The sequence below is a fragment of the Haemorhous mexicanus genome, chromosome 1 (assembly GCF_027477595.1).
Source record: "Haemorhous mexicanus isolate bHaeMex1 chromosome 1, bHaeMex1.pri, whole genome shotgun sequence".
NCBI classification, from domain to species: domain Eukaryota; kingdom Metazoa; phylum Chordata; class Aves; order Passeriformes; family Fringillidae; genus Haemorhous; species Haemorhous mexicanus.
In genome coordinates this window covers 115,940,008-115,966,900 of record NC_082341.1, presented here as the reverse complement: position 1 = coordinate 115,966,900, position 26,893 = coordinate 115,940,008, and the positions used below count along the sequence as shown (strand labels likewise).

The following is a 26,893-nucleotide window of genomic DNA, read 5'->3' as shown; positions in this document are numbered from 1 at the left end:
GATAATATGTGCCAACAGTGATGTGCATTTTGAGCTCTTCATCAGTGTGGATATACCTAGGCATGTCAGGTCAGACTAAGTAAGACTACGACCTAGTGGCTGGATGGCAATAGAGCATTTTGAGTTATAATACAAGCTTACAATACACCTATAGAAGGTGATAATGATTATGATATCAATTCACAAATGTTTGTAATTTGGAACTAGAAGGATGCCTATTTTGAAAGAAAGGAAACAAAAAAGGCTGAACTGGATCTCTCAAAATACAGGGAAATCGCTAATTTAAAGTCAGAATCAAATCCTTCTATTCCTTGTTCAGGACAAACTTCCTACTTAAAAAGGCCTGAAAAGTTGGATTTCTTCTTTTCTTCTTCCCCCGCCCCCTTTTCTATCTTGTGTAGTCTGGAACATGACCCACTTTGTACAATTATTGTGGGGTTTCAGTCACAGACTTGGAGATGTAGATCCCAAGAGCCAAAACCACTGGTAAAAGCCTTTATATTATGAATTTTCTTCCTCTGATATTGGCAGGTTGTGTAGTTTACCTGTTACGACAGGCTCATGCCTATCAGAATGTTAAGAAGCTTAACATGGCCCACAATATGTAGGGCATCAGGAGCTCATGGTTTTTGTTACACATGTTAAAGTGTGGGCTTGCACACAGCTGAGTGCAATCCCAGGATGAATTTTGGTTTCAGTGACACACACCCTCCACACACAGCTGTATCTAAGGGGCTCTCAGAATGCAAAGTTCAGTGTTTTATGAATATGGCTAAAATATATTTAGTTTTTCCACAAAGACTTAATATTTTCCCCTCATTTTACCTAGTTGGAACATCCAGTTCTCTGTGTACACAGGTAGCAGGTGGAGGAACAGAGGCAAGCAAACAGAAAACGGAAGCACACCTGAGCTAAACCAGACTGAAGTGTGCCAAAATACTAAAATGTGAAAGAAGAAAATAGTAGACTATAACTACTGGTGTATAATACAGGAAAATAGTCCCTCCTGTGCCTCCAGCTGCTGATTTTCCCAATACCTCTAACTCCTGCTAAACAATCCAACATTAAAACAGCCTTCAAAACTGTGGAAACAAACCACAAATTTTCACAGCAAAGTCCTAAATATTTTAGGAGTATTTAAAACTATTTGAAATTAATGGTACCTATGTCACTGACTTGAGCTGATAAAAATCAAGGCCCCTCTGTAATTATAATTAAAACTACAGTATGTTCTGCTAATGGACAAATACAGTTTTTGATTCTGGCCAAAGTACAACACCTCCCTCCAAGGTTCCAAGGTGCTGTACACAAGAGACGAATCAAAGGATATCCTGAGTTGGAAGGGACCCACAAGAATCATTGAGTCCAACTCTTGGCTCTGCACAGGATACTCCCAAAAGTCACCCCATGTGCCTGACAGTGTTGTCCAAATGCTTTTTGAGCTCTGTCAGGCCTGCTGCTGTGACCACTTCCCTGGGGAGCCTGTTCCAGTGCCCAAACACCCTCTGGGTAAAAAAATCTCTTTCTAATACTCAACCTAGACCTCCCATGACACAGCTTCATTCCATTTCTTCAGGTCCTGTTACTGGGCACCAGAGAGAAAAGATCAGTGAGAAATATTCATGAGTTACAACAGCAAGGGTTGTTTGACACTAAAACAATTACAGGGCACAACAGATCTAGTGGACACTGTGGAATGGGCCAAAACAGTTCTTGGTAGGCCATCTGAGTGGGAAGTCTTTAATTTGGAGAGCTCAGATGTTGGGCTCACACACATTGAACTCACCAGCACACACCTGGCCTTTCATTAGGCACAATAACTCCAGTCCCAGTAATGCCCTAAGTCTGCCACCAAAGATCAGGGAGATGCTCTGTCATAGTTTACTATGAGGCAGGGGACAAACAGGAAGCTTAGTAATTACACACAAAACTCAGGTAAAGCTAGTGACAGAGTGACAGTCTCAAATTTGATATGTAACAGAATTTTCTGGAGGAAGAGTGGATTGGATGTAAGAGAAATTAGAGATGACTGTCAGAAGTGCAGGAACATTGCTGGTATGGTACATCCCTGACACACTATCATGCAGGGAGCTCAAGACTTCACGAGGAACTACAAAAATTACCCTGAAGTGGGGTATGAAGTACATGAGTCCCTGTACTGTGTCAGGCTGAGATGCAGTTAACTTTCTTTATAGCAGCCTGCACAGTGCTGTGTTTCAGATCTGTGGCTAAAATGTGTTGATAGCACACCGCTGTTTCAGCCGTTGCTGAAGAGTGCTTGCACAGCACTCAGGCTTTTCTGTTTCCTACTCTGTCCCCTCCCAGGGATGTCTGGGCATGGGCAAGAGGCTGGGAGGAGACACAGCAAGGACAGATGCCCCGCCTGGCCAAAAGGTTAGTCCACACCATATAATGCCATGCTCAGCAATAAAACTGGGGTAGGGAAGGAAGGGGGTGGGGAGTTTTGTCTTCCAAGGCAGACACTGTTCCATGAGTGGCTGGGCATCAGTCTGCTTTTGGGAAGTGGAGAATAGCCACCTTTGCATCACTGGCTTGGTTTCTGTTGTAATTTTCTCCCTCTCTTTCTGTCACCTAATCAAGTCTTTATCTCAAGCAATGAGTTTGCTTGCTTTTGCTCTCCCTATATTCTCTCAGATTCTGCTGGGTGAGGGATTAAACAAGTATGTGGGAGATTGGCAGCTGCCTGGGGTCAACCCACTACAGATACCTCCAAAAAAAGATGTAGCTTTTGGAGACCTTATCCCTCTTCAATGCAACCTGTGTACTCCATCATCTTAGTCTTAAGAAAACTACGGATTAAAATAATTCAATAAAAAAATCTGATGTGGAAAACCCCTCTTTCCTGCTTTGGTCAAATCAGCCCATTTTTGTGCAGTTTTGGTCTCATGATATTCATTTGTGCAATGGAGATTTGAGGTTGAAAGCTTGCATAAATTTTACTGACACTGCATAGCAACTGGCTTGGTCTATCACAGCAAAACATTTCCAGGAAGTACTTACGCATTTCTGCAAACAGCTGCCTTCTTTCTGCCATGGTATTTCCTCTTTTCCCACAATCTTCAATCATTCTGGAAGACAAAATCATGTGAAAACATTAAGCATTATTCTCAGACTGAACATACGTACGTAAGCATCCAAAATTGCTCCTGAAGAACCTTGGAGGTTGACTGGTGCTCCAGGTGTATCCAATGCCTTTTGCCAGCCTCTCTGTGGCATGCTTTGTGGAGAACCTGGTCCCCAAACTGTCCTCCATTCTCTGGACTCTGCTTTCAAGCATTTGTTTCCCCCTCCCGCCCCTCTCTCCCAAAGGCAGTGTTCAGTTTTTCTGCTTGATGTAACTAACTGGCTTACATAACACAAGCTCTGAAATTCATTTTAGGTTTTCTTAAATAAGGAATCCTCAGTTTAAATTATGTAAGAGAGAAGAAATCATAAAAGATTTGGATATTATTTTATAGTCTCAAAAACTACATTCTAGCCAGTTCTGTGTGGAGGAGACAAAAAAACCCCAACAAACAAGAGCAATTAAATCTCTACTCCATAACATAATACATGTGATTTACCCAAGCAAGCACTCTCCCAATATTCATTCAAATTCAGGGCAGTGTATCTCTGGTTAAATGAGTTTCACAAAAAGGCTCAGAAGTAAGAATATATTTTCCTTCTGTTTTCAGATGAAAAAAAATCTTTTGACTATTTTGAAGAGCACTACTGCTGGATAGAGCTGAGAGAAAAGTGACAGGTTCTCTCACAGCCAGCATTCAAACCATAAAATACCAAAGCTTTCAGAGTTAAGATAAACGTCTTTAGCAGCACTCAAAAAGTTAAAACTAGTGTCAGCATCACCACTTCCTATGGGTAATTACCCTGTCAAACCAATATGCTTTCCTGCCTGCCAAGTCTGGTTAGAACTTCTGACCTGCATTTTAATCTCCATCCTTATGTCAGCTAGACTGTGTAAAATAACAGCACACTACCTAGGTTATAAAGGAGATGTTCTATACAAGCCTGCAATCAAACATACTCCACTGTATCCCATACCCATAGCAAACCTCCATATGTATACAACAGGAAGAATAAAAGTACTGGATGCTGAAGTCTGCCATCACCAAAGAACTCAAGACAGAAAACCAGTTTCCTTTTATTTCACAAAGACAGAAAGGCAATCACATAAGAGGTGTTTTGTTGTGTTTTTTTTTTTTTTTTCCCCTTTCAAACTGCACAGTTCAAATGAAGTGGTAGTGCATTATAATTGCCTTTTCCAAGCAGCCTATTCAATTCTCAGAGTACTGATAAAGACTCTGCTAAAGTGCTATCTATGGTGGATGTTTTGTGATGTGAGCAGCTGGCCCACTAGGAAGTGGACAAAGGGTATGGATGCAGCCTCTTTGCAGGAACATTCAAGTTCACCTCATATTCAAGTATGCTCCCATTTGTCCAGGAGTGATAGGGATGTGTGTAGCATGGCATGGAGTCTGAGCTAATAAATCCTCCCTTTCTGCAGAGATAACAGCTCTCAGGATAGTGCTCCACAGAAGTGGTCACTCAGCCTTTGATCTGAGGTAGCTGGTGTCTTGGAGGTGGTCAGGGAAGACTCAAACCTCCCTGCAAAATGAGATACCTCAAAATATGCCAGGCCCAACTAGCATCATAATTAGACAGCAAGAAGTAATATCTTTTTTACATGAATCAGCCTTAAATCTCGTCCCATAAAAAATTAAAAGCAATATAATTCCACTAATTATGGCTTGAGCTCCTCACTCCCTTCTGTTTCTAATGAAATTCATTGTAGGAGACAAATTTGCCATGGGAAATGACCAAATCTCATAGGACAGGTGAGTTAATAAAGCCCTTTGAAAAGATAATATCTTTTACTAGACAGGGCAGTTGAGTGAATATTTCAGAGCAAACACAATTTTTGATTAGTATTTATTGCTTGTAGAGTTGGTTATAGGCCATCTTCATTTTCTCTGACTTCTATATTCAGCATTATTCCACAATGTGCAACTTGTTTTCAGACCACATATTACCTGTGTTATTTGACTGAGATTGGGATAATTTGATTTTGGCACAAGGATGACATCATCTTTTACTTCTTGACACAGCTGACACTTAAATCTTACAGATGTTTCTCCAGTCAATAATTTGCTGTTTTCATTCCACCAATGTTCTCTAACATTTGAGAAGTAATTACTGCTCTCAGAGTGATTGCTACAAATTTTATCGAAAAAACATAATGGGTGCAACTTTATTCTCACTTGCCTCATATTGATACCTGGAGAAAAACATTCCTTAGCTATTGCTTTTAAATATCTTGCAGAGCATGGAATGTGGCTCACCTGTGACCTTATTCACCATGTGGAAGAATTTTCCCAGTCAAAATTTAGTAACAAAAAGTATTTTTCAAATCATGCAAATTGTACAGCATGTTTTCTACTCCCATCAGAAAGCCTGTTGTAAAAGAGTCCCTTCAGTGGGGGGAAAAATAATATTTCTTTAACTGTTTTTTTGTTTTCTGCAATTCATCCTCCCTTTACTTTTACTGTTTATATCTCCCCATATAAAAACATTCCCTGGACCTGATCATCATTTTTCAGAATGTCCCATTATCTTCTGAAATTGAATCACCCTTTTCACTGCTGGGGCTTATGGGGATTACCAGGCCTGACAAATAACTTTATATTTATAAACACACAATTCAGGCTTCCTCAGAGAAGGAAGGAACTTCAGATTTATGTTTTTAGGACTCTTGCACCAGATATTTTGCAGATTTTAAAACAGCCTTCACCCAAATTACAATCCTAAAATTCTGTGTAAACAGGGAATATGCTGTTAAGCTAATAAGAACTTTAGTGGTGGCAGTATTTTCAGACAGATGCATTCCATCCCTCTTTCTTGTCTTTTCCTGATAGAAAAAAGTGATAGATGATGCTCATCTACCAGAGTACTGGTACTTCTGAGTCGCCATTGACAGGAATTCACTCAGTTGCCTCTTCCAAGCTTTTCACATGCATTTTAACTCCAGAATGTGCTACAGCCCAGGCTCAACTAATGCCATTGTCAAGGTGCTGGGCATCTCCCTTTTCAGCCTTGTTCCCTGTGACCCAGCTCATGGGTACACAGCTCTACTCTTCAACTCAGATACACAGACTCCTGCTTTGAGCCCATCATGTGTCCACCTCAGTCCTTGGGGCTGGTCCTTAGCTAATTAACTACAGTTGTGTTCCAGTATTTCTCAGTTTGCTCACAGCACAAGTCACATCACAAAAAAAAAAAAAAGTACAATTTGTTCTTCACAGGAGAAAAGCAAATCACAAAGCAAATGTGCTTTGAAAAACAGAATACATTTCCAGAGACACAATTTTGAAAAATATTAATTAACGTATACATTTCTTATAGTAGGGATTAGATTATATTTGTCTTCTATAGATTCCTTTCACTATCTTCTTCCCTTCACTATTCTTCCTAGGAAATACCTCCTCCATTGCAGGTAAGAACACCTATTGTGCATCTAATTAAAATTCTAGTCACAAGCTAATTAGTAAAGTACCAATTAGAGTGGGATTAAGGCTTCAATGTATTACAGACATTCCAAAGCAGAAATCTTTCCAAGTGTGAGGTTTCCAGCCTCTGAAAAAGATACTGTGAATGCTTCATTTTTACCCACATTCCAAGCTGAAAACTTTTATGACATTAGTAGTGCTAGAAATAAAATTATAAATAAATAAATAATATAGTTTGATTTGAACTATTTTGACTACAATTTCATATTCATGCTTATCATGTATCAGAAGCATAATTGGTCTATTTTCTAATATATTTTACTGGTTTATAAAATGTGGGTGGGAATATCATGTAATATGCATAACATGAGAACTAAATGCCTCATTTCTCTTTCCTTTCCTGTTGTGCTGCTTGGATTATGAGCACTGCAATAATCTTTCTCCCAAGTAAGTGTTTTTCTTGTTTTAGTATTTATAGGGTAAATAATATCTTTTATGAAGCCCTACTATATGTCATTCTTTTCATAAATAGTATATTTCCATTACATTCCATTTCTCCAGCTATGTCTGTGCCTGATAAAAAGAATGCATGCTACATTTAAATCATTAGCTCCAAAAAAAACCTATCCATCCTGGTTTAGGCCGGAATACAGTTAATTTTTTTCCTAGTAGCTGGTACAGTGCTGTGTTTTGAATTTAATATGGGAATAATGTTGATAACTGTTGCTTTAGTTGTTGCTAAGTAGTGCTTACCCCAATTCAAGGACTGCTCAGCTTCCCCGGCTCTGCCAGTGAGCAGGTGCATAAATGACTGGAAGGGAGCACGGCCAGCACAGCTGACCCAAAGTGGCCCAAGAGATATTCCACACCTCAGAGCATCTTGCCCACTACATAAACTGGAGACAATTGGCCAGGAGGTGCCAATCACTGCCCAGAGATGGGCTGGGCTTTGGTCAGTGGGTGGTGATCCACTGCATTGGGTACCACTTACTTATCTTGGGCTGTATCTCTGTCTCATTATTATTACCTCTCTCTGAGTCACGACTATTATTGTTATGTTTTTCTTTGTTTCAATTATTGTTTCCATGAGTTTAACTTCCTCCCCCTTGATTCTGCCTCCCACTGGGGGGGGTGGGGCTGGTGGTGCAAAAAGCAAGCAGTTGCATGTGACTTATTTTACAGCTGGGGTTAAACCACCACACCATCAAAAGAAGCAGTTGCCTATATGCCTGGAGAAGGCACTCCCCTCTGGAAAGCCCCACACATGTCCCAGGAGATCCAAAAATTCCTGAACTGACACGTGCACACACAGTCTGATGGGTCTGAGAAGAGCCACCCCACTAGCACTTCCACTAATCCCCATCCTGTTTGTCTGTGACAGATGAAGTGCCCCAGGGAGGAAGGACACATGCCAGTGAGGAAAACTGCCCACTGAAATTGATTAATTCTGGCATGAAAAATTTATCAAGTCCCATGTGATGGTTGTGATGCAGCCAGGCATTTGGAAAAAGAGGCTCCGAATCCCGGCCAGTGACACTTGTGACAGTCTTTCAGGCTGGACAAAAGCTGCTTTTCTGTCAAAGCAGGCACACAGGAAACAGAGAAACCCCTCCCTCTGCCACAGTCCTGTCCAGCTGAGCGTGCTGGGGCTCTGAAACTCTTGGAAGCCTTTTGGGACCCAACTAGCTGGAAGTTTTGTAGCACAAGACTGGTAAACCCACCAGTGAGTATCTCAAAATCACTTTTGGAAAGAGTACCCCCCTTTGGTAGAAAATATCAACCAGGATCAAGCATCCTTTATGTGAGGCGTCTGTGTTTCCCTAGTGAGGAAATCTCAGACTCCTGATATAGAAGCTAATTTTTCTTCCATGAAATGATGGAAGCTTCGACATCTCTGGGAATTAGAAGCATTAGGATGCAGAGAAATGTTCTGGTTTCTCAGTGGCTATTTTTTATGCTGTTGACAAATCTATTTTCTATGCAGCTGGTCAATATTTAAACCCAGCTTTGAGCAGACAGCAGTACCATTTTTCAGCAGCACAGGCTTCTTGTCTGCCATTGCTTGGGACAGTTTTATAAAAATGTCCTTCATACATAACAAACTGCTGTTTCTTTTCAGGATTTACCAGCATCAGAAATTTTGATTTATGAAAATGAAAGCGCCTGCTAGAGTCTATCTAACTGTGACTTTATGAGGAACTTAAAAGCTGTAGTCAACACCCAGGATTCTGTTCATGCAGGATTCGTGGCAATGTGAGAGAGGAGATTTTCCACTGATCTTTTATTTTCTCCTATTTTCTCCAAATTCAGCTGTGTTAGGCAGATCCTGCTCTGCTAACTAGAACAGGTATGGCTGCTTATTTCAAAATGAACTTGGACTGGAGAACAGTGAGTTAAAAGGGACAGTAAGTGCTGGCTAAAACCGTATTTCTGACGTCACCAACCTCAGCAATCCTTGTAGTTAATAATAAAAATCCTGAAGGGCCATTTCAGAGCCCTCTTCCCCTTAATGGATTTATTGGTGCCTTATGAATGTCTTGTTCCACATGTTCTAATGAACCAAGTCCCTAATAGGCCTCTCTAAGCTTTACATTCCAGGGCTAATCTTTGGCACTGTAATGAAACTGGTCAATGCTCTTTCCTGAGGCTAGCTATAATTGCATTGCACTCACAAAGTGTGTTTGTATTTTATCTAGATGAGATTTTTACAGTGAAGAAAGAAAATAAAACCCGTTGCTAAGTTCATCTCCAACATGAGTCTCGGCAAGTCTGACTCTTCTCATTTTCATCGTATTTTTCAATTTTAATACCACCAAAAAAATTGAAATTCATTCTTGATTTATTCCTTTAGTGAAATGCGGTTTTGTTTTTAAGAAAGAATTTTCCAACATACTTTTCATCAGCTCCCCCTTTTGGGAGTTTTGTATCCTTAGTGGGAAACTCAAAAATGCCTAACAAGGCACCCACTGCAACTCATTTCCATAATGTACAGTCTTCAAGGAAGTTTGAATGCTGTGCAAATCTTATCTCTCAGGTCTAAAAAACAAGTGAGAAGGGATTAATAAAAAAAATAAATAAAGGCATAATTTTGAGATAGAAAATGTGAGAGTCAAAATATACTCATTTAATATTTAATACTGTATGGAATCAGCACTTTACAACAGGATGCCATGACAAAGGAAACATCAATTGTTCTCTATGTGCACTAGGCATTATCAAGTTTAGGAATTCAAAATCTTCCAAACTAGGCCTAAATATATACCAAAATCCTTATTTTTGTCCTTTTCATGGGTACTTGTACAGTATAATTCCCAGCTTTTCTCTGCAACATGAAGAAGATCTTCTCTTAAAGAATCTTACTACTCCAGACATGAAAGACATTTAAGAAAATGACTACTTGACACTTTAAATATACATGTGAAACTTTAAAAAGCTGTCTTACAGGCATTGCTTTGATAAATTTTTCTAGCCATGCTCTTTTTGAGTCAGGCTTCCTGATACTGCAAGAAACTACTTTATTGCATAAAATACAGAAGGAAAACTAATGTTCAGTGCTTCAAATACGTTTTCACCTTTTAAGAGCATAAGATTATCCAATAAAATAATTTTGGTCAACTCCAAAAACCTTTTCTCCAGGGCTTCACTGCCATCTGATAAACATTAGGGGCAGATTCCAGCTAACTGCTACAGATTTAAATGTATAATTTCAAAGTTCTATTCAAATGCAATTAAAAAGTTGTATTTAATCTAAATGTTATTAAATATTTTAAAACAATGAAGAAGATGCCTATTATCTTTATATATGACCTTTTAGAGCCTTAGTTCAACTAAGGGATAGCTAGAAATAACCTCCACTAATGGTCATTTATTTTTTATTACACTCAAAACATATTCCAGGAAAAGAAGAAGCCCCCAAAACTCAGACACAAAAGCTGATGATTTACAATATCAAATCTGATTTAGTCTGATGTGTAAATATTTTTATGGAGTTTTCCCAGGAACTCATTTTGGAGCTGTATTTCACTGGCATTGTAGCTTTTCCTTCAAAATATGATTTTTAAAATCTATTTTTCTAAAAGCCAAGATCAATAAAGAACTGATGACCTTTGAACACTCAGATATGTAGTTCTACTCCTTTCACTTAGTTAGAGAAGGCATAATTCATAGACAGAACTGTGATGAAACTCAAGGGATAAACAACTATAAGGACTTTATCACAGGAAGCATTTAATTGATAATCTGATACTTTGGTAGTCTGGTCCTCTTCCTTTTTTATTTGCCATTGTAGAGGCAAAAAGGAGGTTGCAGGACATCAAATATAATTAAAATCCTACTTAGTCAAAGGGATCTTTCAGTTCTTCTTGTGCTGCCATAATTAAACCCAAATTCATTTGAGAGTAAGCTGACAGTGATACAATTGTGTTAGGAAGCATTTCTTGGCTTCTGCCAATTTTAATAATACAAGCTGTCAGTTTTTGTAAATACAGATTGATGATTATTTGCTGTAGGACAGTAGGTACTTTCATGTCTTCAGAATTACAAAACCATTAAATAAACCAAATGGTAGCTGCAGGAGAAAATGCATTCCTAGGAAGCTGAAATTATTGAGGTCCTTCACATGTACTGGAAAAATCTCACTAAAATTAAGTACTGTGAGCAAACAAATTACTTAATAGAACAGCTACTGGCTTTTGTAACTTACCTGATGAAAAGTTTTGGCACCCAAACAATTAATGCAACAGCCACTGATCCAGAGGAGTTGAAAAAAATCTTATCAGCTAGGATGTTTTCCATTATACAACTAACAACCAAGAAGTATTTAAGCTTTTTTTATCTTTATGCCTGAAATGGATGCCTTTGGGTTTTTTTCCACTTTTCCATTTTCTGAAATGTTACAACAAATAGATTTATAGAAAAGAAAGTCTGAACTATATCTAAACAACACAGCTTAAAAAAAGAATCTTTAAAAACAATCCCATGGAATTTCAAGTCACTCCAGATCTATTTGCCAGAAAGGTAGAAAATAAATTACAAATGAAAGAATGATGAAGCACTGAGGAAATTGTTCACATATACTCTTTCATAGTGGTAGCTGTTAATTTGTCTTGAAGCTCAGTGAGAGCAGGCACTAGGACAGAAGAATGGTACTAGGATGGGAATTAAGGCATTTAGGAGCATATTTGGGTTCAGTATACATCTTCTGAGACAAAGAAAGTGTTGATTACTGCATCTGTATGAATCTCACACAGAGAGAAATCAGATCCTTAATGCAAGCAGGAGCAGCCTCCAGGCTGATCTAATTAATATCTGAAGAAGGCACTTTTAGCAATTAGCTGCTTTAAGGGCATAAATAAATGTAAGATTTTATCTTTTTTTCCTGGCCCTATCCCTTCTGTGAGTGGCCCTTGGGTAACAGGAACACAACTTGATTGTTTTGGTGGCTGCATTCAAATGATGATGCTTTGAAAGCAGATATAAACTTGCTAACTTTAATTATGTTTTCAAGTACCAGATCTCATTGAAGGTCACACCTCTATGTCCCTAATTTTGTGGTGGAAAAAGAAATTTCACATGCATTGTTATAATGATTTCACTAGGCAGCCTTAGTTATAACAAAGTTCAATCCTCAAGATACTCAGTTAAGATACTAACTCTCCTGAAGTCATATTGACTGAAATCAGGGTCTGTACATTCTCGTCCCATAACTGCCTGCCTGCACACCCATCAATAACCACACAAGCAATACAGCATACAGTCATTACACACCACAGAAACAGGACAGGTAGGCTGGCAGTACCAGGTGATAACAGAAGAATCAGCAGAAAAAAACAGCAATGGGATGCCTACATTTAAAAATAAATAAATAAATAAAACTTAAGAAATTACAGGTCAATTCTGTAATTTCTGAGTATGAATACACAGAAAAGCCAAGATGGGCTCCAGTTAAACAAAAGCTTTCTTTAACCTGTCCTTATCCTACAAAACCTTTACATACACACTGAACCCAAAGCATATGCTTGAATTCCATTGTGATTGCCATACTTAGCCAAAGAAGAATGGGCTGCTGAACTGGGCTCAAAAGTTTTCTATTTAGTTCTTAATAAATGTCTAACAAAAAGGGGAAGGCTAAAAGCAGTAGGTTACATAAAAGGGAATGTACTTGGAAATGGCACTTCAAGGAGGAGTCAGTATCTCCCAATAAAGATAAGCTTTAATCACGTAACAGAGAACACAGCTCCTCTGCATGTGATGTGGAAGTTTACAGAGTACTGAGGTCACTTTGAAAGCAAAAGGAATTAAAGAATTAAAGAGAAGAGTGTTAGGAAACAGAAGAATCTTTCATCCCTTCATCCTTTTATTCATTATTTGGATGCATGTTGAGATGCAATTCATGACGCTCTTATAAATTATGAAGAGAAATACACTTTATGAGAGTTCCTACATCACTGGTTATTCCTAAAGTATCCCACAATAAAAGTTAGCACAAGCTTTTCTTTTCCAAAACTGTCTTTGATGCAAATGTATTCTGTCTTTGCCTCCCAGCAAATTTAAGCCTCCCTTTGCTGGAGTACTCTCACACAGTATTATCACACCCTTTCACATTAGTCTAGATAATCTATTTCAATTATTAAAAAGGTGCAGCTATTAACTAGGAGCAGAAATTTTTGCAAAACTATCCTTTTAATAAGTAGAAAGGCATCTTAGGTCCTTGCTAGAACAGCAATGTGTTAGACTTAAGGCTGTGGAAGGCTCTAATAAATTAAAACAACTGAAGAAAAAACCCCACCCTTATTTCAACAGGTAAAGGACAACAGGAAATGAAAGCAAATGCAAACAAAAAAAAAAAATGGACAGTTTGATATGCACTATCAGCTAGTTCATTTTCTCAAATAAAAAACCTAATATAGCAAATTACTTTTAACCTAATTAAAATCTGACATTATTTTATTAGGCAATATCATTATTACAATAGCATACAGAAGAAAATGAAATACAATATAATTATGTAGCAAATAGTCTCATATATTAAGCCAGAACAGAAAGCTAATGCTTGAAATATTGAATTCAAAGATAATGGCTTGTAAATGGACACAACAGAAACAGGCTGCTACATGTGATTCACTCTTCTGTGTTTTTCCTCTCAGATAATGCACATTACTTCTAACACTGGTTGGACCCTGCTAAACTGGAGTTAGTGTTGTATATGCTTGAGGAGGAACATTTTTAATAAAACAGTATTAATTATATTGCAAAAGAACATTTAGATTATAAAAATCCCTCCAATGCCACATAAATATTTCAGCTACTAGAAATGGGCTTGTAAGCAGACTCTCATCTGGAGAAATTTCAGTGCCCTGAATGTAGCTCTCCCATGACAAGAAGGGAATGTGAAGAAAGCCAAGGGGTGCACATGAAAGCCCAAAAGAAGCACATCTAAGCAGGCTGGCACTTATGGCAAAGATTCTGGATGTGCTTTGAAATCCCCAAATGGTTGTTTAAAGATTTTTCTTTGTGTAAAATGAAGTAGATCACTTCTGAGAAACACTCCTCTAAGGGAGTCAAGGCAGAACACACACTCCTACACAAGCACTGCTCTACGATGCACACAATGCATCAACTTTTGAGGAAAGATGACATTTGTATCATTAACAACAAGAAATAAGAGGTGCCAAAACAGGCAAGACACTGTCACATAGCACTTTATGTCTGTATGCCATGTTCCCCTGAAGACTACATGTCCTCAAACTAATTTTCAACACCTCCTTCCTTTGAAAAGATCTCATTTTCCTTCTAAGACATCACAGCAGTTCTAGGAGAACCACCTCAAAAACCACTCCAGGGAGAAACTCAACCACTGAGCTGCAAAGGTGCCATTCCCAAGATCCACCACACGTAAGGAGTTATTTCACAAAGACTAGCCACCAAAACTCAACAGCCATCAACTATGAGAAGGCCTCACAGCTGGAGGGAGAAGAGGAAGGGGTGGTCAATGTGAAAGCACAGAGACATCCTACAGAAAAGCAAGGGGCACTAAGGCCTCCAGAGCTTGCAAGACATAATATATCCTTGGACAAAGAGTAGCAATGCAAACTGTTACAAGCCAATTTTTATGTGAAATGCATCGGTTCTGAGCAGATAAAACATTTTACAGATGCTTTCAGTAAGAAGCACTGACCACAACAGCCCAGTGGCCAGGTACTTGTGGCTGCTGCAGAGGGACTTCAATTACGCCATGAAAGCGAGAGCATTATATGAATCCTCGCAGAGAGCAGTAACGGCTACAGGCCTGGATTTTGACAAGAAAAACAGACTTGAATTCACTGCCACAGTGACAATTTGCCTGGGCAATTAGATTCCTCTCCACCCCCAGAGGGCCTGTGAGAACCACTCATTCTCTGAGCCAGCAGCAGCTCTCCTGAGCGATGCTCCAGCCCCACGCCCAACCCCTGCTGTCAAAGACGCCACCAGCCTAATCCAGAGAGCAGCAGACACTGGCTCTAAGGAGAAACCTGTGTGAGTTACAAGTGCTACACCACTGCCTGGACAAAACCATGTCCAATTTGACCCTGTTGGTAAGTAGAGACATTCCTTAAACTAGTCCAGAGGCATCCAAATTGAAGGTGTTTGAGCTGGTAATAATCAGATTTGAGCTAAGTTGGTTAATGATATTTGCAAGCAAGAATAAGTACATTTGCACCTCAGGTGTCATTTGCTTAATTCTGAGAGCATGTCTAATATTCTTCTGGGTATTCTGGCAAGAAAGCAACAGTGTATTTTTGGTCTGCCTAATCAAATGCAACACATCAGAGTAGGAAGCAAGAGACCTCCTCCTCCTCCTGTTTGGCTCTGGTTCAACTACACTCAACTATTGCATTCTAGTTTAGGCACCAAGTTGTCTGGAAGCCATTGACAGAGTGCAAGGAGAGAGGGAGGCAGAGAGATAGGAAAACACTCCGAGGACTGAGAACGGAGAATCTGATTTCTGGGAAGAGAGTAACATCAAATCTATAGAGTTTTGTTAAATGCTAATGAGCTGGGAATAAAAATGCTATCTGCTGTTCTTGTTGGGGAGAGAATTATAAGGTGTGATATACAGGGTTTAATTAGGAATAACAGGAATAATATTTAAACACAGAAAACGTCTGATCTCAACAGGGGAACTCGGAAGTGAAAGATGTATGAGGCTCTAGACAGTCTCTCAAGAGATACAGTGAATGCCCTACAGTCTGTGGCTTTTAAAACTATCCCAGTAAATCTTTTGAAACATATATTGCAGGCCCAATGCTATTTTCAGTGAGGTGAAATGGAGACTCCAGACGTATTTCTGGATGAGAACCTCAGTGGTATAAAAAAACATGTAGTAGAGTTTTATCAGCAGAGGCTCATCTTGCATTCCTCACTTGTGGATATGTTTTTTCCTCCTACATATTTCATAATTTAGTTTCTTAAACATAGAATATTCAAAATAGACTATTTCAGCAGCCACATCCCACTCCCCCATTGCTCTTTCTGCCTTCACTATTACCTTTGTTTTGTCCCTTGTCTCCCAAACCATCCATTTGCCTCTACTGACTTGTGATGTTTCAGAGTTGCCCTGTGTTAGATCACGGGGTTGTGATGTCCAACAGCAGAGTGCTCGGTGTCAGCTTACCCACTTTGCTTCTTGCCTTAGTCCTGTGAGTGTCAAACAGGGAGCAAAGGAAGGGAGCAAACCATCCAGCTGGATTCTGGGCACTGGGCTCAGATCTCCTGTGTGTTAAACAGACGCCAATGGCTGACAGATGAAAAATACAGAAGAATTGGCAAACTCCCCTATGACCTGTGACTGAGATGACAGTAACACCCTGTGAAAGAGTGAAATGCATTAAAGCCACAAGCTGACTGTGAGCAGTGTTAGAGCTCTTACGAAGCTGCTCCTCCCTTAGAAAAGGGGGCTGGCCAAACCTTTTGGCGCAAATGCCTCCTCAGGTGTTCTTCACCTGCTATTAGAAGAAATGCTGGTGGGCAATATTTTTGGACTAAATTAGCTGCTACTTAACTGATGCAAGGAAGGCTGACGACAGGCCCGAAAATCACTTTTCAAGCATTATCTGAAAAACCACTTTTCAGCTCAAAAATTTCCATTTCCAAACCCCAGAGAGACAAAAGATCATTCTGTTTTCTCAGTCCATTGCTTATTGACTCAGGTTATCAGTTATCTCAACTGATTTCAGCTCTTCTAATACCTGCATTTCACTACAGATGCCCAGAGGCAAAGGGTACTTAGGAATTAGAGGTGTGAATTCATTTCCAGAGGCACTGAAACAGATTTAACAAAATCCATTGGGTAAATATTTAGCTGCAGGCTTGGTTTTAAGCAATCCTGTGAAATTGTGTTTTACAACACAAATGAATGGAAAAGGGGACTCGAAAGAGTCAGAGAGGCAGATTATTCCCCAGATTATTATTATTATTATTATTTACAATTTTATTTTTTTTAATTAACCGTTTTGCCACTCAACCTACTTTTAGAGCAGCTAGAGAGCACAAACACCTTTGCTGCAGAGTGTTGAAATATTTGGCTGAGGCCTTTTGGTAGAGTCCCTTGCACACACATCTTTATTCTGCACTTGAAGAGAACAACTGAAAGGATTTCCAATAGCAATCTCCAGCACCAGGAGGTTTGTTTGTATCAAGTGCCAGTCATCCCTCACTATTATCCTCACTATTTAAGGCTGTTCCCTCTAATGCACAGCATCACAGAGATTTGGGAGAGACAGAAAAGCATTACACTTAGCACTTCTGTAGGTAGAATTTGTAGTCAGTCAGCCTGCAAAGGTTTTAGCATAGCAGTCATGTAGCTTATAATAACTGGGCAGCATTAATAAGGTCAAAACAAGGAGGGGAAAAAGAAACAGTAACAGGATCCCTTCACACTTCAGTTTCATCTCAGATTTTCCTTTTTTGATAATCATGTTAGGTGTGTAAGAAACACGCTCAAGGTTGAGATACAAATAACTAAAATTCATCAGATCATTTCAGAATGTTCTGCTGAAATTGTTCTGACTGAAATATTGTTGCTCTCTTGAGGGAAATATTAGAAAACATCAAAAAGCTTGCAAGTTTTTAAGATTATATATTTATAAAACTGTAAAAATACATACACATAAAAAATTATAAACTAATGTACTTTAAAAAGAGAGAGTTGGAGATACAACATTTTTAAGACCATGAAAGTTGCTGAATCTGTCAGCAACAGTTTGTGACCTCAGCTGAATTCTTGAACACTGCCAAAAACTCAGATACTGGAACAGTTTTAGGTGAGCTACTCTGAAGAGGAAAAATACTGAGCACCAAATCCAGTGCTTCACATGTGAATGCTTTCTGTTCACCTCTGAAATCTCAACAGAAAAGCCAGGTACAAATATTTAAAAAAATCTGCACTGCATCCAACTTGAATATTCTATTTGCTACAATCAGAATGACACATTGCATTATCTTAGTCCTGACTGCTCAGTCCTTGACATGGCAAAGGATTAGAAAAACAATGAATGCAGTACTCTCTCAAATGTCTAAGGGAAAGATGTTACTATTCTCCTCATGCACACCAAACAAACAGTGGTCACATCTGCACACGTTGTTACATCAGGATAAAGAAAGTGTTCGTTTTATGTTTGTTTCCCTAGTATTAAAAACACTGGCTGCAAAACAGGTTAACACCTGAATGTTTATGGGATAGAAAACCTTTTAAAATTAAACTTTTTAAGCTTCCCACAGGCAACACCTACTCAGAATAATCTTTTCTTCTCTACTTCTATGCATGAAAAAGATTTCTATACACATTTTTGGTCTTTCCAGGCAAAATACAGCACCTGGACCATCACTGACCTGGTACAAAGGTATTTTACTTGTTCCTGAAGTCACAAAGCATCAAACACAAACTCCAGTATATGCATCAATTTATGCTGATATTTATGGAGGAAAAGTACAGATTTGGAAAAAAAAGGGACCTCAAGGTATACTTTTCAGCCTTTTTACAGGGTGACTTTAAAAAAGAAAAATGTCTTTTTTTCCTTGTTTTTTGTCTTTTTTCTTTTTTCCCTCTGTAAACAATCCTCTTATATTCCAGGTAGGTAATTGTATGAGAAAGTAAATGTTAGTTCTTTAAAAGAAAGGGTTTAGGTTTCTTCAGAAGCTGAGCAAAGCTGCCTGAATGATGGAAGAGCACTTAGATCTGCATTTAATGGCTCCTGGCTAGAGTTACTGTGAGTACTGGAGCAAAGTATTGTGGTGGATTCTCTTGTCTGGAACAAACAATGTGAAATTTTACTTTGAAAACAAGGCATCCTAGTACAACCCTTGCTTCTCCCTTGAAGATGACCACTGTAAAATGCAACAGTACTTGCTCTACTCCTTGCATGCCCCCAGGTAATCTCCCTCAGCATCAACACCTGGGACAAGGCAGATGTAACACTGCTCCTCTAATTTCTGCCACAGAGACAAAGGGCAAAATTAACATCTCTCCATAGAAACAAACACTTCTAAAAGTCAGAAGCCATTTACTCTGAGTATTGCTATCCCTTAGCTTGCTGTAGACTTACTCCCTTGAGCTGATATCCAACACAGGCTGCTACAGCAATATTCCTTTCACAAATGCAACCTGCACAATGTCTTATGGAAAATGTCTTGTGGGGAACTCAAAGTTTCAGTAAACATGTCTAAAATCTCTCCCCTTAACAGTGGGCGCTGAAGCCTGTTGAAATCCACCTGGAGTTTTTTGCTGCAGCCCTGTCAAGTGAAATACCCTCTTGTTTGTGGACAAAAGGCACCGGCTGACATCTGCAGCCATGCTTGGCCTGCACTGACTGATGCTTCTCTGCAGCTGGCATGCCAACTTTCCCACAGGTCATGAACTTTAGAGTGGCTCTTCTCCAGCATGGTACATTCATTTAGAGAGGAAAAAAAAAAAAAAAAAAAAAGAAAAAAAAAAAAAAGGGGAACAGAAAGGGTGCATATGTCTGTAGGAGGGAAAAAAAAATATCTTCTCTTGAAATACAGAGTTTAATTTCAGTTCCACTTAAATCAATGAAAAGGCTTGCAATTACTTCAATGAAGTAATTTTTGCCAGGATTTTACCTGTGTTTAATTTTAGCCATAACATCTTGTGTTTCCAATGGTAACCTATGATTTAGGATACCTCTATTTCTGGATATATTTTAAGATGTCCATTAGATGTCCCCTTTCATAGAAGAAAAAGAAGAAGAGTTTTCATTCTGTCCCAAAAGATCAAGCTGGGCAATGAAAATAAACATCATCCTTTGAAAACAATCTCATCTGTATGTTTGTTTATTTTGTAGTGTTGCAGTGTTAAAATTAGAATGCTGCAAGGTTAAATTGTAATGTGATCAGATTCAAAATCAAGAGGGAGCCAAGACAAAAGAACAGCAACATCAGAAATAACAACCCGTAAGAGATGAGTGACAGCAATGTAGGAATCAACAATCACTTCTGCTCTTTAGTCACTCTGAAGTTCTCAATGAAAAAAGTGGCATTTGTCAGAAACCACAGGATCTGGATCATCCTAGAGTGGCAGATGTGAAACTGTCCCTAATGGCGACTGTATAAATCATTTATTCAGCTCAGTTTCCTTCCACATATTTAGCCACTTTAATAACTTTGGATTTAAAATAATATGCTGTTTTTACAAAGACAAGGAAGTAACCTAATGACCTTGAGGTAATAATTTCAGTCACTGATTCCAATGGAAGTAATCTATCACTTAGCGGTCCAGAATTTTGACATGAAAAGTATAACCAGCAAACAGTGAATACAGTTTGCATGGGACACTCGCAGAAGAGAAAGGTTTAAGATATTCTCTATCCTTATGCAATAAATCGAGGAAGGGAGGGGGAAGTTTTTTTAAAATGTGGGCATAACAACTGAAACTCTTCTTCTTGGCCTGCAGGAGTTTTTAGGGACCAGTCATGGTCTGTTCTGCCTTCAGGACATCAGTGGGACCTTTCCAACCAACCAGTGGAAGGGAAGATGGATTAGCATATTACCAGGCAGAATGTACTTAAAAGCCTTGGTATTACTTGCCTAGAAGATCAGTTTCAGAAACCAGAATGGGGCTTCAGATATTTACTATCCCCTTCCAATAGGTACAATTGAACAATATAAATGCCCTGGCTTGAAAGTTAATTCAAGATCAGAAACATCATTATGAAGACATATTCTTTCATGTGGTAGCACTCAATTTAAAATACACCATGTAGAGTATTTTATGTCTGTTAGAAATTACAATTTACACTTTAGGTTTATGGACAAGGGGAGGGCATTTCAGCTAAACAGAAAATGTAATACTTTAGTTTTTTTACAAACTGGTGAGATCATTGCAATGTTGTCCTCACACTATTTACAGCCTTTTATTATTTAATTACAACTTTAACCTGGTCTTGGTCAGAATTAAAAATACAGTTAGGTGAACTTAGTATAAGGGAGCAAAAGCACTTTCTGCTCCTTGTCTCACTGTTTTCAGATCTGTAGCTGTTGTCTACATTGCCAAATCAAACCCCAAACCAAAGAAAATTTTCTGAACTAATTGCACGGATGGACTGCTGGAAAAACTTTTTATTTCCTAGGCTTTAGAAAGACAAATGGGAACAGAATGGCCTGGCTACATTCTGAATTAGCTTTTGGATGGATTTCTTTGAACTTCACCCAAAACTTAAGGGGCTGGGATGTTCTGCTATTCAAAATATATTTCTGAACTGCAAGAGCTATTTCTGCACCTACCTGATATATTCTCTGCCTTACAGAAAAAGAACTTCTAGAATTTCAGTAGTTTAAAATCTCATCTTTCTCTCCATGCAGCTCAGTTCAATGTGCTGAGATGAGTCCCTTGTTTAACAAAGAGAAAACAGAGAGCAGGCTGGAAAAAAAGCCCTGCAAAGAAAATGCTTCACTGCTAGCCATACACAGTACACACACGTGGAGTTACAATCTCTCCTGCAAGGAAGATCCCCAAGACCTGAAACTTCCCAGAACCACTGCAAGCTGGTGATACTCCAGCTCATGGAAATTTGCCTCACTGCTTCTCCCAACCAGTTGTGTTTGATGGCACAAAGGTTTCCTGTTGCAGCCACTTCTATTTGCTTTAGAACCATTAGAATGTCCCTTGTGTCAGAATAATTACACTTAGACTCTTAAAAACCAAAACTGGACCCAAAATGAATAATTATTTAATTCTGCTTTTAGGCTCTTAAGTTATTTATGTGATTTACAGACTTTTAAATTACCAACTTGGAGGAAAAAAACCCCTGCTAATGGCTAGCTTAAAACATACTCTTTCTTTAGATTCTAATCATGGTTCAGGATTACTCCATTTTCCTGCATTTAATACATCACTAATAAATTCAGTCTGTAAAGGAGACTCAGCACTGAGGTGCAGCAACGACATGAAAAAGAAGGCACGGCAGGAGCTGGTTTCATAACCTTACACACAGTCCAGCTGTAAGAAGAGGTTTCCTCTTTCACCAGCAGGCAGTGCCCTGTCTCTGTGCTCACAATCCCCCATCATTCCTTTCTGTCATGAACCCATAGATTCTCCTTTCCAAAGATAATTGCCAAGTGTTCAAGGTGCAGAGACCACCACTGCTCCCCTGTAACACATTATCTTGGCAGTTGGGGAAGGGATTTCCAAGTCTCCAGTGCAAAAGCACTTAAGAGTACTTCAGAAATAAGAATGGGAGAGAAGGGAGTGACAATGCAGCTCAAGGAAGGCAGTGGGGACACCAGAGGAGAAGGGAAATAGAGGGAATGTGCAGCCTGGAAGCTAAGGGGTTCCTATCAGTGCCCTTCATATTAAGATATTGCAGGTATTTTCAAAGCCCACAGAAGAGAGTGAACTGTACCTTTGAATACACAGTTTTCAGAGGTCAACAGTTACTTTTCTAACAGGGAACAAACACAGAGGGCTTATGGAATAAAACAAGAACAACAGGCATTTTTGGTCAGTCTACTGATGAAGAACACATCAGTTTGAAGCAATGCACCAGAGAAGCACTTGGGCATCTGCTGGACGGCTGCTGACGTGGGAGTTCTGCGTGCACTGCTCAGGAAACAAAGAATGGCTGGCAGGAAATTATCATAATCAAACAGAAACTCTTTTGCTTAGAGGCCAAAGGACTAGGCTTTGTTTCTCAAGCCACAGGAAGCAGCACATTTAAGATGCTCAGGACTGATGCAGTTAGCTACAGGGCAGGATAATACTCTTTGAAGATAGCTATGGCTGCACTTTGAAACAGGAGGCATATCCTCACCATTGTATCCACATCACTGCCCAAGACTACCAGCTGTCTTCCATCCTGCAGTGCTGCCATGATGCACAAACTCACAAACTCATGTATTGAGATGAGAGCCCCTTTCCTATGGGTCACAAACTGGTGGTTTTGGTATAATACTGTCCCAGTGCATCCACCTGTAGAACTGGGACAGATGCTATAAGGAGAAAATTACCTACACTAAGATGTGAAGAGAAGTTTGAATGCCATAAAGGCAACGAGGTCTAACTGGATACTTCCTAAAGATTAAAAATTACCATGGTTTCAAGACCTTGGCGCTTAAGTGTATTCCCTAAAGCCTGATGACGAAAATCCTCTCAGGAAACTAATACAGGGAATGAAGTAGAATTTAAAATAGTCTGTCTATTAAATACGGGATTGGGGGGGGGGGGGGTAATCCATTTGTGTTGCTATTTAGGACCATAATGTTTCTTTGAGTAGCGAATCACACAATACCATTTCTATTAAGCTTAATGTTTTCAAACATAAACTTCTTTAAAATAATCCAATTAAAGCACTTTTCCATGTTTAAACATATTCCAAATAACATGTGTTACTCCTTATTTTGGAAATTATTGCACCATTTGTTCTGTCTAAAAACCACATTTGTATTCATAGAAATGAAGTCTGATCAGTTAAATTCTGGTGTTACTATTGCTGATGAATTTTCCCCCTAGGTTAGGAATACAGTTTGGCCATGCTACTAAATTAGGCACCCTAGGAAAGCCAACTAACTGAAATATGGTTTCTTCCAGGAAATCTGGAAAGGATCACATTTTCCCTTTTATGCAGTTCCTGACCCCTCTCCAATTAGAGAAAAGAAAAAGCAGACAGATTTCTCTAACAGCTCTTCCTCATGAGGATCTTCATGATCATTCTCAAACAACCCACAAAGAAGACAAGAGAATCACATGGTAATCCCCTGTCAGGCAGAAGATCTTACCAGTGCTTCCCGCCCCAAGCATTTGTACAATGTAAGCTCTTTTTCTTGACACCTTTCAGAACTTCACTGTGCTCATAAATCCTAAAGAACTGTAAAAGAAACTGGTGGCAGATAACAAATAATAAAATAATTGGTGTTTAACTACAGAAAAAAAAATCCTCATTTTGGAAATAGGCTCTAAGAGACTACTGTTTTTAAGTGTTATTAGTGGGTATTCACCTTTTGAATACAAGTACACTTACTTTTGTGTCTGTGGAAATAGATGCACAACTTTTTTTGTCTGGGTTCTGTAAATATTCAATTAAGCTAATAAACATTTTAACTGAAACAAATTAACTGTGCCAGCGCAATAGCTCTGTTTCAATTAACCTTTTAATTTAAATGTTCATCTGCCTCCTTTCAATATAATTTAAGACTGGTAAAAATCCAAGAAATCTTCAATATAAGTGAAAGATAGCCTGACTAGAATGGTAATAAGTCCTTAGGTGAGATGTCAGCAATGATTTTCTGAGCAAATTGACAATAAAGAAGGGTGATGTATTTATGAAGCCTAGGGGTTACAAAAATAAAAAAAAAAACCCAACCCTTTTTTTTTGCTTTGCTCTGCTAACTTCAGCAGAATTAACAGTCAAGATGTTCCTAGTTTTCCCATATTAGCATTCCTCAGTGCACCCTCAGCTTCAGCGCTGTTGTCAAAGGGTGCTTGAAAGTCTAATCTGCCTCTTTCCATTCTAAGAAGCACTCCACACAAAAATACCCCTAACTAGAGACAGCTAACAGACTTTTAGTCCTCACCTTGTGACATAAATGTGTGAGAAGGAACATTCCTAATTACAGTTTGTCGGTGGGTGGATGGTACAGGGTCTCTCAGCCCTGCAAATCCAGCTGCTTTCAGTCCAGTGCTCAGCTGCAGCTCTCAGTGAGACTGGGGTGGGACACCTCAGAAGCAACCAGAGCTGCTTCAGCATCTCAGAAGAACAGCACCCAATTTGACACCATTAACAGACTATCTGCCCAGCAAAAGGAAGGGGAGATTTGCGTTTAGCACTTGTTTTACCCTCCTTCACCCAATCTGACAGCACTTCGGTCACTTATCTTCAATAAAAGAGCTCATGACATTTCATCTTTTCATTAGTCATTCTTCTTTCTGGAAATCATGAAACACAAAGTAATTCAACCCAATAATTTATGTCTAATGACAGACATGAATTACTTCAGGTGTGTCTGTGTGTGCATAGGTGCATATTCACATACGCAAGAGCTAGTACATGGGCTACATGAGACAGGCAGGCAGGGAGGGAGGTGTCTTGGCATAGATTCATTATTTAGTATAGCCTGAAGCTGATGGAGGGGGTGGCAGAACCACAGAAAAGACCTTTTCTGTAGCTCAGCATCTGGATAGGACCTTTAGTCTTTGATGTTCAGAGCTACAGACCATCCCAGAACAGGTTGATCAGGCGACAAATCAGTTGGAAGAAGCTGTGCTCCCCTTCAGCTCAAAGACCTAACTTCTTGAAAAGCCACCAGAGGCCCTAAGCTTCTGGCTAAAGGAGATTTTTTTCTTTTGCTACTGAAAATAATAAATTGCACATATTCCCAAAAGCATCTCGAAGTTTCAGGGTCTCTGCACTATATGCCCATCTTAAAAAGCTTTTCTTTTGGCTGTACCTCTACCACTCCATCAGGATAAGAGAATTTTCTTCTCAGGGTGTCACAGCATTTGGCAATTTTTCCTTAGAAGACCCTACTATTGGAAACAGAATGTTGAACAGATTCTTTTGCTCTGCAGAAGAACAAAGAAGTTCTCCATGGTTCACAGCTGCAGAAAACAACATGCAGCAAGCCAGAAAGCAGGGGAGCCCTAGCATCTCATGACTGTTCTGTAGCATAGACTTGTGATCTGTGAGCACTTGGGACTTGGCAATATTGAAAACAAGCTCCTCAGAGGAAAAATTACAGGAAGTCTGACCACAGACAAATGTGGCCAGACGGCAGCTTTACATGTGTCCTTGAGGCATTAATATACAAGCCTCCTTTCCTTGCTCAGTGGCTATAGCAGTCCTGGACCAGAGCCTCATTTTCCACAAGCTGTTGAATGTGTTTGACCTGTTTCAGCACACACTTAAAGCTGAAATGGGTGTTGAAGCCAGCCCTACAGACATATGAGATGAACATCCTGATACCACAAGCTCTTTTGCTCTATGAAGAACTGAACCAACTTCTCCCATAATGATTTCATAGCAAGCTTTCTTCCAAAGAGAACGGTTTTCTTTAATTTTCCATGTTCAATACCTTAGGTGGCTGGACCTTTTGGAAATAACTGTTCCTAAGAGCACAGTTCCTGCATGTGAAGAAGACATTCTGGACTGCTGCCAATGCCCACTCAGCCCTGGAGATGTTAGCCCTCCCTTTGGAAATGCTTTTGTTCATTTTGATTGAGCCAGATGAACATTTGGATATGGAGCTCAAGCTCCTAGAGTTAGCATCTGCTACTGTAATCACCCATGTACATATTTATCCCTAGAAAAACATCTCAGCCATCTGATAGATGAGTGAGGGACTGGCCTGCTCCTACTGGTGCACATATTCCTATATCAATTAGTCTCTGCAAGTTGTTCCATATTGGAATTTTGCCTATGTTACTATTTGCATACAAGGCATATACACATTGTATCATGTAGCCTTACGATTTTGTGTCTGTTTTGGTTCCTACTGATCAAGAGTCCAGATTTCTTTCTTTCTTCTCAGAGGCTGACACACAGTTATGTCAGTTCAGTGGATTAATTTTTTTTTTAGCAGTCAAGTCAGTTAGGTATTTCTGCTGTTTTCCACAAATCCAAATCTAGTAAAACGATTATCATATCAATAAATTGTATGATTTAATCTGTAGGAGTGGGCAGAAAAGATCTCCCTTGCAAATCTGTTGACATTATTAATGAGTTACAGTTCTAATGCTGAATAAAATCTGAATTGCAAAACTGTGCAGTAAATTTATTCTCATGGCACAGTAGTGCATTCTAGCAGTCTTCCAGGACTTTCTCAGCTGGTTCATGTACAAGAGGCACCCATAAACTAAATAATTATTGGTTGTTTATTTCAGAGGT

At 39.2% G+C, this 26,893-nt stretch overlaps 1 protein-coding gene across 11 annotated transcripts in view; it reads right to left on the bottom strand.

Moving 5' to 3' along the window:
* The window catches only part of DTNA (dystrobrevin alpha), a 223,238-nt gene that overhangs the window by 95,104 nt on the left and 101,241 nt on the right, over nt 1-26,893 (bottom strand). For all 11 annotated transcript variants that reach the window (XM_059860149.1, XM_059860118.1, XM_059860159.1 and 8 more), the window contains one exon: nt 3,022-3,089. In XM_059860149.1, the coding sequence (XP_059716132.1) occupies nt 3,022-3,088 (67 nt within the window). In that variant the 5' untranslated portion in view covers nt 3,089. Of the gene's footprint in view, nt 1-3,021; nt 3,090-26,893 lie in introns of those variants that run through there.